Source organism: Bubalus kerabau, chromosome 16 (genome assembly GCF_029407905.1).
Source record: "Bubalus kerabau isolate K-KA32 ecotype Philippines breed swamp buffalo chromosome 16, PCC_UOA_SB_1v2, whole genome shotgun sequence".
Classification (NCBI taxonomy): Eukaryota; Metazoa; Chordata; class Mammalia; order Artiodactyla; family Bovidae; genus Bubalus; species Bubalus kerabau.
Window position 1 is genome coordinate 15,755,960 of NC_073639.1, and position 12,120 is coordinate 15,768,079.

Sequence of the window (12,120 nt, forward strand, 5' to 3'; positions counted from 1 at the left end):
CCCGCGCTCCACAGCACTCACTTACAGCAGTCCCTTGCTCAACTCTACCGGGTTGGCCAGGTCTGCGCTCCAGCCGTTGGGCGGTTCCTACCTAAGAGCCGACCTCCAGCCCCACCGGCTTCCTGAGCCCAGTATGCGCCTCGCCGGGAAAAGAAACTACTAAATAAAGTTGCGGGTCAAAGAGGCCTCGGCTGAGCTTTCCCCTAGACTATAACGAAAGCCTCTTACCTGCTGCCTCCCCCGCCTCCCGCTTACTGCTAAGTTGCAGGCCTCCGCCCCCAACTCGGTCCGCCCCTCCCTGCCGCTCAGGTGACCCCGATCCTTGGCTCGCGACCACAGTGTCGAGAACGCGGACCCTGCCGCGGACCTGGATGCTCCGTGCTGCTCTGCGCTTCCGGCTGGTAGGCGCAGTGGTTGGCGCTTGGCTCTGCGCCCCCTCGGCCTGGCGGGTGCCTGGTGTCAAAGAGACCTGGGGTCGACAGGGCTGCAGGGGCTTTCTCTGACACTCGGTTTTTCACTGCTCTCAGCGGATTGGACGGCGGAGGAGCCGGCTCCCGTCGCCTTTGCGCATGCGACTTCCCCCCACCCACTGCCCGCCAGGCCCCCGGGTACTCCCCCCAATACTACCACCGAAAGACACTCCTCTCCACCCTCTTTTCTCTTCCTCCGGATCTTCCTTCTCCTCCTCCCTGTCTCCAGTTCAGTGTGAGTTAGGTCTTGGGCGGATCCACTGGCAAACCTTGCTACTGGATTTATTATTCTTCATTAGTCACAATCAAAGAAGGAAGGGGCAACTGACGAGAGGCAGGGCCAGAGATCACAGAGCGCATGTGCTGCAAAAAGTCCTCCCCACCCGAATACACACACACACACACACACACGCCCTCAGGGGCTGGCACGAGCCCCAGTTATCTTCATTTCCACAGCCGCTCCGTGCACAGAGCGCCTATTTTTAGCCAACACTTTGCTCGCACTTTTGTCCCAGAGCGGACCACTTTTATTAGAAGTGGACACACACTCTTAGTTCCAGTTGTAAAAGAAGCAGGCACTCTCCTACAACAAAACACACGCGCGCGCACACACACCCCACCTTCTTTCTACTTCTCTCGGTGTTGGGGACTGCTGTCACACACACCCCCGGCAGAGTGCGGAGGGAGCGGGGTACCGGCGAGGGTGAGAAGACCCTGAGACCCGCACGCTAGAGCCCGCGGGTGGCCCGAACCGGACGGGGGTGACTGGGAGCAGGTGCAGGCACACGGTGCCTGGGGAAGGCGAGCAGGTGCGAGAGCAGGCGGTAGGCCTGAGAGGCTCTGGCGCGCGCTGGGACAAAACAGAGTGGCAAGGAGCGTGGCGAAGGGGGGCCCTCGAGTGGTTGGCGCCTGGAAGCCCTGCGGCAGTGGCAAGTAGGGGGTCTCTCGTTCACCCATGACCTCTGCGGGGCAGGATAGCAGGTTCAAGTCGGGATCTCAGTCCTCGGGAGTCGCCAAAACTAGGAAAGCTGAAGCAAACGGCGCGCGACGGGCTCTGTCCATGGTGCTTAACCCCCTTGCAACTCTGAGGCTTGCCTTCCTCCTCCCGTACATGGAGGAAAAGAATAAATAGTAGCCGAAGGGAATTCCTACTAGCAGTGTTCCCGAGAAGAAGCCCAGGGAAGGCTGGACACGGGACTGCAGAGAGGTGTTGACATGAATGAATGTGGCTTGCGCCGGTCGGTTCAAGTAAATACTTTAGGTGTTTAATTTCTACCTCAACAACAGCCAGGGTAATTTCAAGGAAATTTAAAAAAAAAGTGACATTGTACAGCTCTCACTGTCTCAAGCTCCGAGAAATGAAATAAATCAAAGTTAAAGGCTTGAGTATCATTTAATTATAGTGCGAATAGCGCTTTGAAAGAAGTAGAACAACATCTCTAAACAAATTATGACTTGGCCAGGAAGGAATTATTAGATTGAAATTTCATTTAGGCTCGGGAGACACTGTGCTTCACTGTGTAATCTGCTATGCCTCATCTGATTTGTATGCTTAATTCAGCTTGACGAATTTATTAGTTTTCATAATAGTGAAAAAATTGAGCAGTACTATGGGCTAATGCATTGTGTATACTATAAATTGTATGTCATCGTGGAAAGATTGAAGTCTATAGAAATCTTTTATTAATGTCGGTATAGGAGGGAGGATTTTTGTGCAAACGTTGGAGAGGTTCAAGCCAAACTCCAGTGTTGCTGGATCTCACTGGTCTATTAACATATCATCATATTAATTAGACTACTTCATCAATGATATAATTTCAAACTTCAAATTATGTTCTAATTAACAAGGGTTGTCCAATTTGCTTAATCTTCAAAAGGCTTTGGATGATCTAATTAGTATAAACTGTTGAGCATCTCTAAAACCTAAAAGAAATCCATTAAAATATTTTTGGTGTATACTCTATCAGTACTGTTTAAGAACCAAAGGGCTAAAAGTAAGAGTGGAGGAAGAGAAAAACTGGAAGGCAAAGGTGGGCATCTACCTAGTTCTTCCAGATTATAATACTAAGGGAATCACAGGAGAAACTTTTGGGTATTGCACCTCATAAACCATGTGTTTATGTATTTAAATAAAGGCATAAGAATATCAAGAAGAAAAAAACCACAAGGGGAAAAATTCTTCTCTTTCATTAGGTGCCTAATTAGATGTAAAGTGAAAAGCAACCCTGAGGAGTTTCCCAAGCATTATTGTGGCATCAGTCAGCTGAACTTGGATTGCAAAATCAAATATTTGGGGGTGTTTTGAACCTCTCCCTGTCCCCTCCCCCTTCATTGAGCTTAATTACTTGCCATAGTTGTTTTAATGTATGTTGTCACCTGGGAGTATTGAGAAATGCATATCGTTAATATGAATTAATCTTGATTTTAATAGCAACTGACAACTGATCTCCAAAATGCTAAACACTTGTCACCATTTCATATGGTAAATAAGATAGTATAATAAATTCATGAAATAAAGAGGGCACTGTTGAAATGACTGGACAAACTTTGTTTGATATGAAGTTTAGTGATTAAAACTATTTTAAGCAGGACAACTCCCAAGAGAATATTTACCTGGTGTCTAAAATCTATATATCACTGAATTAATTTAATACAGCTTTTAAAAATCTTTCTGATATTTCTCAATGGTATCTCTAATTCCAGACCAAAAAAGGGGGGAGCCCTTTATTCTAATTATCAAGGTGAAACAAATTACTATGTAGTTGTAAAGCAATTCAAGAGTTTATTTACCTGCATTCACATCCTCTTAGAAAACACACACTTTTTTCTTTTTTCCAAAAACAGGTGAGAGTTAGATTTCTCCTTTTCTCCTTTTCTCACTCAATAAGAAAATGAACAGCAGTAATAATGTTGTATTAGAGGGAAAATGCAATTCTTCCTTCATCACCGCGACTTGCAATCTTAAAATCTCTCCTACCAGAAGTGTCCAGAGTACCAAGCTCTTTGCGATGTTATCAATCAAACCCATTTTGGTTTTGCCCACAGGCAGTGTTGCAAAGTGCACCAGCAAGTGTGGAAGTTGCTTTCTGAGGAAGTGAGACTCCAGTCCCCCAGGTAGCGGAAACCATCTAAACAACGGGAAAGTTGAGAATAAACCCAAGGGACAGCAGCAAATGACCCAGCCTTGGAAATCTGCTTCATGTGACCTCCACATACACTTCTATGTCCAAGCATTTATCTGCCCTGGCGCTTATGCACACCTTCAGACCTACCTAATAAACTGAAAGCAGAGGAGTGATTTTCTTTCTTTTCTTTTTTTTTTTTTTGAAAGAAGAGAAATAGAAAATGAATCAACTACATGTGTGTCACATGTGTGTGACTACCAGAGGGGCGCCTTTCTTTTCGCCAAGCCTCTTTGTTTGACAATAGCTTCTGTCCCATCGCTGCCAGATGCGATAGATGTGACCAACTTCCCTCCCGCGGGCAAAGAATCGCTTGAGGTTCCACTCAAGCTCCCTGGCAGCGGGGTCCCTGCGGTAGGCACCCCCTCCCACCCCGAAATCAGCCCGCAGCCATCCCGAGAGGAGAAATCACTGTCTCCTCTCCTGTATCTGGGACCTAATTTACTATTAAAATTTTAAGCAATGCATTCATATTTTACTGGACCTAATGTGTTTTATTAAATTTTAATCCATTAAGGGCAGTGTGATTTCTCTGTATTTCAAACAGAATTGAGTTGGATTACAAGGAAGATTTTTTAAAAAGAGAGATCTGACTCCTTTCATGCTCCATCCAGACCACGGGTTGTTAGGGCTTCAGGGAGGAAAGGGAGAGAGGATGGATTCTCCCGCGTCCCATTCTTCTCAAGGTCAATCTGCTCTGGATCTGAATAGACTCCGACCCCCTGAGCTCTCTCTGCACTCTGTAGCTTAGGGCACAAACTCCTCCATGGCCTCCGCTGTTCCAAGGAAGAAAAGAGACGGAAATTAGCCCTGAAATTGAGCCCTCTGGGAGCGCCCAGAGAGCCCAGCTACAGCGCGGAAGGGATGGGGAGGAGGGCTCGCCTGGACTTCTTAAGCCCTGGGGCTATTTCGAGGAGTAGGGGTGCGTTTTACTCAAACACCTTTCCTCTTCACAGCAAGTCCACCACTGTTCTTGTGTTTGTCTCTAACTTTCTCTCTCCACTGGCTCCCCCCTGAGTCCCAAGCCCCATTCGCTTAGAGGTCGGAAGGAGTACCTCTTTCCCCCAAAGTTCCCAGGCAGCGCCCGTGCACGAGGGCGCACTCTGGCCTCAGTGTCTTCCTAGCTAGCTCTCACTCTCCACGCCTCCGGCTGCAAGCCCTCAGCAAGTGTCTCCGGAAACCTCTACATCCGGCAGTTCCCAGGCTCTCCTGGATCGAAATTCGGGCCCGCAAACTCCTGCTCTCCCAACAACGCCTGGCAGGGCGAATGGAGTGGGGTCACTGGCGCTCTGGAGCGCGTACTTTGCCGGTAGGGAGAGACTGGCTCCCGGGCCAGGGCCCTGTAGTGGCCGGACAAGCCAAGTGGGACTCTCTAGATAATTCTGAACTGAGGACAGCGGCCGGGCAGCGGACCAGAGGATGAGAAAAGGCAAGGTAGAAAAGGAAGGCAAACGCTTCCCCTTTCCCCGGTGGAGGGAAAGGCGCGGAGCTGAATTTCAAATAAAGCAGGCTGACTGGGAAGAGGGAACGCGGGACTCGCCAGTCCCAGGCCCGCTGGATGCTAGCAAAGCTCCTAGACAACTTCACGTTTCCGGCGGGTGGGTTGACTGAGATCGAAGTGGGGCGAGCACTGGCGTCGACCAAGCTTCGGAGCAAGCACAACAGGCGCCAAGAAATTAACAGCCGCCCGAGGGAAAGAGTGAGTCCTCCGTTTCCAACTCCTTACTCCCCAGAGCTCCAGGGCGCGAATCATACTCTTAGCCATGGACACACACACAGACGCGCTTACACCCACGCATGCAAACACACAAGTGCTGACACGCACACTCACTCAGATTCACACCTGTTTCTCCCCTCCCCACTCTCCGTGCAAAGGGGAGGGGGCAGATCTCCGCGTTCTGTGCCCAGGCACGCGCCCCTCTGTTTACTTTCCCCGATGAAACTGTTATTTTTCGTCGTAGTGAATTTCCCTGGTCCGTGTGTTTACCTCTTCCCAAAGTTAAGTCCAGTCACGAAATCAAACTTCAGGCATTGGAACAATCAATGAAGACTTTTTGCAGTCCATGGCGCCTTGCGCTTCCTGGAACTAAAATAAATGCAAGAAATCGAAACTTAATTACTTGAAAGAAATCCAGAAATCCCTCTGCATAATTTATCCAGTCATTTTTCGTAGCGTTCGTGTTCGGTGCAGTGTATGTTAACTTTATACTTCGGGCTATGATCTGGTTTCCTTCGCCGATTCCTTGGGGGTGACTCCACCCGACCTCAGCCAGGAATTTTGCCTTGCACTAGATCCCCCTTCTTCTTTATCCCCAGAGCTGATCTAGTAACTTTTTTTTTTTTTTTAAATTCCGAGGTCACCAACTGTAATGGTACAAGAATCCCTGGGGCTGAGTGTTCTGTGTAGTTAAAAGATGGAAAAAAAAAATCTCACCCACTTTCTCTTCTTTTTGCTCACTGGGGCTATAGTCTAATTCGTGTGAGTTGCCTAACACTAGATCTGAAATCAGGACCCTTAGTAAATACAAGGCAGGAACATTTCTCTGAAGGAACAGTGCCGCATCAGAAAGTGCCAATCTGCTGGTGATGGAAAAATTGATTAAAAGGTAGACTTTTTTCCCATCTCTCCAGGGAAATGCCCTCTCTTCCTCCCTCCCTCCCTCTGTCTCTCTCATTATCTTCCTAAGGCACACTACTTGAATATTTGTTCCTACCACACTACTCTTCAAGGTATATAGCCAGACCACAAACCCACTACATTAGTTTCTGCCTCTGATATCTGTTCCTTTCAGACTCACTCATTTTCTCCTTTGGTTTCTAGTTAATTGAGAATCTTCGTATTCTTAAAGTGCCAAAAGATCTTCATGGGAGGGGGTTATGAATGGAGTTGATGTTCCTGTGTTCAGTTTCAAGATATGGGCTAATATCAAGTGAATTTTGTACATATTGTGATTCTGACGTTGCGTCCTATTGGGAATTTAGAAATTTCATGATTACTAAAACTATGGCTAGTGGATTTGCAGAACAGAACGGTCCCTGAATCTATTAGCGTGGGAGGGTGTTTCCAGAAAGACAAGCTTTCTCACAGACATCTTATAGAAATCCGAAGTAGTGTTATGAAAGAATGAAAAATACATTGGGGAACAGCTTGGAAACTGAAGTACATTTTGATTTAACTTACATTAACAGAAATGTAATGTAAAAGTGAAAGGATCTAACAAAACCATTAATAATTAAAAAATAATTACAGATAGTCTATCCTTACTATTCATAACCACTCAACACTTTAGACAAAGAAAACGGAATACTCTTAATGGGAATGAGATGTGAGCAGACTGCTAATGAGAAGTTAACCAAGGACTGTGAATTTGTCAAAGGAGACGAGTTTCCTTGTTCCCCTCACACACACACACACACACACACACTTTAATGCTCTCAGAGTTGGCTTGGACCTTCCTTTTCCATCAGCATATACACTGAGTGTCGGTTTATGCAGCAGAAATCTCTTGAGCAATAACAATAGGGACCTTATCGAATTGTGATGATCAGGGGCACCAGATGGTTTGTCTATTAACCATCCTCACTGACAAATATTTATAGGTGCCTAAGAGATCCATGCTTCTGTAATAGATTTTGGTTGGACAATTCCATCCCACAAGGATTTCACAAACCAATGACCCTCTAAAGACAGCATTTGTTTCTGTTTCTTGCTTGTGACCACTTTTTTTTAAAAGATGTCATTCTTTAAGGACTCATTGTCATCCTTTTTCTTTGTACCTTATACATTCATTGTACTCCTCACCAGAGGAGTTGCGTTCCAGTATTTTTTTAAATGTGTGTATTAATTTTTCTGTGACCTAAATTAGATTTTCTTTCCAGTATGAATTTTCCAATGTTCCAAGGCTTTAGAGCAGTTTTCCACGTATAATCATGCAGTAAACTTTTAATCATGCAATAGACCTTTAAAAAGATGTTGGGAGGGAAGATACAGTGACTCCATTCTGATTTACACTGCATATTCTTCTTTATTTTGTTTGAGAGTCACATGGGACTGCCCTAGAGTGCTTGGCTGATGTTTGGAGACACTGGGAAGAAATCAAAGGAGCCTTGCGGAAAGCAAACTTCACTGCCTCTTTGCAGAGATAAAGGGAATTCTTACAAAAGGAGAGATTTGCAGACATACAACTGGAATTCAATGAAGTCATGGCTGAGGCATCTGCTGAGAAGCTATCAGGAAGTGGAGACCTACAGCCCATGTCAAACCTTTCCAATCTAAAGAATTTGAAGCTTCCTTCCTTCCCCATCCCCAGATGAATTAGAAACAAAACAGCATGCCTTTTGTAGGAAACAAAAAAAAAAAAAAAACTAAGGAGAGATGCTAATGACTGCCCGAAAAGATTATAAATACTTCTTAGCTGTATAAATATGACCTGAGTGCATAAAGCATGATAGAGTCCATGTAGGCATTCACTCTCAGTTTCTGTTTAATGCAGTAGAAGGACATTGTAACCGTAATGATAGTAAACACATTTAAACACTTTATCCTTTCTTGAAATTTTACGTATTGCCCATGACTTGCCTGTAAATCTTGTATATCTAGAAATGAGCGAATCAATCAGAGAATTTTAATATTTGTACCTAAGTATGTCATTGTCTCTGTCTACCGTTCTCTCCTTTAGATGCCTGTGTAGATCATCAAGATAAGAGTTCAGCTAACATGTGCTCTGGATAATGTTATAATTTGGCGCTTTGACTAGATTTTCCTGATATGCACTTAAGACATGAAATTGCTCTAGTATTATGATAGTCAAGCTTTATTTGAAGGCCTTAAGATCTCTCCTCTTCAAAATACGAATTCTATATGCTCTGTTGTTGTTCCGTCGCTAAGTCGTGCGACCCCATGGACTGGAGCACTCTAGGCTTCCCTGTCCTTCACTATCTCTTGGGGTTGGCTCAGATTTATGTCCATTAAGTCAGTGATGCTGTCTAACCATCTCATCCTCTGCCTCCGCCTTCTCCTTTTGCCTTCAATCTTTCCCAGCCTCAGGCTCTTTTCCAATGAGTTAGCTCTTTGCACCAGGTAGCCAAATTATGATGATACTTTGTGATGCCATGTGCTTATTGCACCCTTTTGCTTGTCAAGGGTAAGGCCAAAGAAGGTGTTGTCAGTATTTTGCTTATCTGACATATTCCTATATTCATAGTCCATTGGTTTCTCCTGGACTGCACTGTCTAGTCTGGCCCACATGATCAGTCACTTCTATAGTAACCATGCTAGCCATGGTGATCTCTTTACTCCCTTGCCTTCCCTTATCAAATTTAACCCGTCCTGTTTTCTCCACTTTTGCCAGCAGGCTGCTGATTGGACTGGCAATAAGAGAAGAGGCTACTTTCTCTTTAAATTGTAATTTAGGGACTTCCCAGGTGGCTCTAGTGGTAAAGAATTTGCCTGCCAGTGTAGGAGATGAAGGAGATCTTCCATCCCGGGGTTGGGAAGATCCCCTGGTGAAGGACACAGCAGCCCCTTCCAGTATTCTTGCCTGGAGAATCCCATGGACAGAGGAAACTGGCGAAGTACAGTCCATGTCGTCACAAAGAGTCAGATATGATTATAATTTATTATATATATTATATATCAAATATATATAGATATGTATATCTGCAATATCTTGAAACTTAGTTTCCTTCTGATGCTCCTTCCTCTACTACACAAACTGCAATGCTGAAAACTACATTTCTCAGGTTCTCCTAGAGTTCAGGTACTGGCTGTGAGGCAGAGGTGTGGCTCAGTTATTCTCTATTGGTGTGAACCCAAGAGGGGTGGAACTTTCTTACAGCCAACAGTTGTTGCTAAGAATGGTATCTTCCTGAAGTCTGTAGTTACACCAGTGTCTTCCTTATTGTCCTAGAGCTCATGACTTTTCTGGCAAAGTTGTTCTGCACTAATTCTGGGAGTTGTTCCCAGAAGTTCAGTGTAGAGTCTAATGCTTTATTCTTTTAAAAGCTGTGTAAGCACATGCGTGTCTGAAATCTGTGTTTGTTTAAAACAGATAAAGTAGTTTCTGTGAATTGCAGCTAGACCCTCTGATCTCAGGGCTTCCCAGGTGGTGCTAGTGGTAAAGAACCCCCTGCCAATGCAGGAGATGTGAGAGACGTGGATTTGATCTTTGGATCAGGAAGATTCCCTGGAGGAGGGCATGGCAACCCATTCCAGTATTCTTGCCTGGAGAATCCCATGGACAGAGGAGCCTGGCGGGCTACAGTCTATAGGGTGGCAAAGAGTCGGACACAACTGAAGTGACTGAGCACTACTCTATCCACTCCATCCTTCACCTTGTTTTCTCTCCTGCTCAGTATCTTTTTTACTCACCTTTAACTGACTCCCCATCTCACTCCTTAGAGAATCTACTGCACACATTTTCCACTTCTGCCATCATGACTTTGAGCGCATAACCTCATCTCACAGTTTACTAAGAAAATAGTTCACTGCCACATATTCCCTTAAGTTTTCTACTGCCGCTGAGGTGTGTTTCCTGCGTTTTCACCCAGCCTCTCCTTGGATTCTCTCATAAGTTCACCTCCTCCCTCAAGTTGACCCTTTATTTAACTCACGACTTCCCATCCTCTCACTGCCTTCGAAACCTTGGTCTGTCAATTTACTCTTTTTCCTGCATCTTTAATTTTTCGTCTCCCGTCTATCTCTCCTTACCCTACTAATATATTCAAGATGCTTTGGCCGTAACACTTATTTATTCATTGTGGCATGTGGTATTTAGCTCCCTGACCAAGGATCAAACCCAGGCCCCCTGCATTGGGAGCTTGGAATCTCAGCCACTGGGCCACCAGGGAAATCCCTGGTCATATAATTAAATAAAACAAAAATTCTTTACTTTTCTTTCCTCAAATTTCGCTCTTCTTTTCATCATCAAATTTTGCAAATGTTAGTTGCACTTACTGCTTTCATCTCCTCACCATCCAGTCACTTCTTAACTTGCTACTGATGATGCTGCCACAGAGAATACCAATGGCCTTTTAGTTTGCACACTTGGGTATTTTTCCCAAAAGCACAGGTTTCAGTGAGGAATTTTGTGCTGGTTCTACCAGTTATTGATTCCAATTCCCATTTTACCCCTCTGAAAATTGTGGATAATAATAGCATGTTCTTCCCCCAGAGTACTTAGTGGATGGCATGTAAAGGGCTTAGCACATTTCCTTGGATGTGATAAGTACTTGATAAACACTAGCTAATGATACAATACCAATAATAGTCCTTGCAGAATGTGAGTGTTGGCAGTTCTCTCTTTCCTAAATAGATTGGCTTGGATCCCATCATATGATCTATAAAGGCAGGATTAGCAGCCTCAGCAGATTCAAACTTTAAACCAGATTTTGGCTTTTCTTGGTATTCTTTTCCACTGTCATCTGTCCATCAAACAAGGCCAGACCCCAGTGACCCATCTCCCCAAGGCTGTTATATCAAAAATGTGGGCTTGTGTATCATTTATTTGTTAACTCAGAGGCACATTCAGAGAAACCAGTGGTTAATTATTATTGACTAAATGCTCAGAAAGACCCAAAATTTTGTCACTAGACTTCCCCTACCATTTTACCATAATTTTTAACTTGTTTCCTAAAAAAGTAAAGTTTTGAAAGAATACCCACTATCTACAGCTGAGCATATAGGTCTTTTCCTCAAGTCAGAAGTATTCTGCACATATACCTTCTGAACATGTTTCCTTTCTTCTTTTCCTTGGCTCTTCTCCTATTTGCTGAAAGATCTTGATTACCTAAGGATCTATCAACTCTATTTCTGCCTCTCCCTTGCTAATTCCATCATTTTCATAGTTCCTGCATGTGTGCATGCTAAGTCGCTTCAGTCATGCCCTAGTTTTTGTGATCCTGTGGATCACCAGGCTCTTCTGTCCCTGGGATTCTCCAGGCAAGAATACTGGAGAGGGTTGCTGTGCTCTCCTCCAGGTGATCTTTCCAACCCAGGGATCAAACTCACATCTCCTGTGTCTCCTGCATTGGCAGGCGGGTTCTTTACCACTAGCGCCACCTGAGAAGCCCTTCATAGTTCCTGCTCTCACCCAAATGCCTCCACACACTTCATTACCCTGATCTCTTCTGAAAGGCAGTTTCACATTTCAACAGTTTACTCAATTTCTCCGCCTGGATATCTGCTTTACCTTCAAACCCAATCCCTACAGACCCATACCACTTCACTGATATTTCACTAATGAAATTTACTACTTTCTGTTTGTATAATCTTTTATTCTTGTTTGATCTCCCAGATGAGATTGTGAGATCCCTGAAGACAGAGTCTATATTCAGTTCCTCCTATGCCCAGGGCAGACTAATAGAGTTTTGCCAAGAAAATGCACTGGTCATAGCAAACACCCTCTTCCAATAACACAAGAGAAGACTCTACACATGGACATCACCAGATGGTCAACATCGAAATCAGA

General features: G+C 44.7%; 1 protein-coding gene and 1 long non-coding RNA gene across 2 annotated transcripts in view; one reads left to right on the forward strand and one right to left on the reverse strand.

The window, feature by feature from the left end:
- TTC29 (tetratricopeptide repeat domain 29) overlaps positions 1-4,085 on the forward strand; it is a 341,387-nt gene extending 337,302 nt beyond the window's left edge. Inside the window, exon 12 of the mRNA XM_055549984.1 lies at positions 3,516-4,085. Within this exon, the coding sequence (XP_055405959.1) occupies positions 3,516-3,568 (53 nt within the window). The 3' untranslated portion in view covers positions 3,569-4,085. The remainder of the gene's footprint in view (positions 1-3,515) is intronic.
- Positions 4,086-4,129: 44 nt separating this feature from the next.
- LOC129629820 (uncharacterized) lies at positions 4,130-11,452 on the reverse strand. The gene is made up of 3 exons (XR_008703334.1): positions 11,373-11,452; positions 5,640-5,738; positions 4,130-4,428 (listed from the first exon to the last, which is right to left on the reverse strand). It is a non-coding gene; the product is annotated as an uncharacterized LOC129629820 (long non-coding RNA).
- Positions 11,453-12,120: the final 668 nt, after the last annotated feature.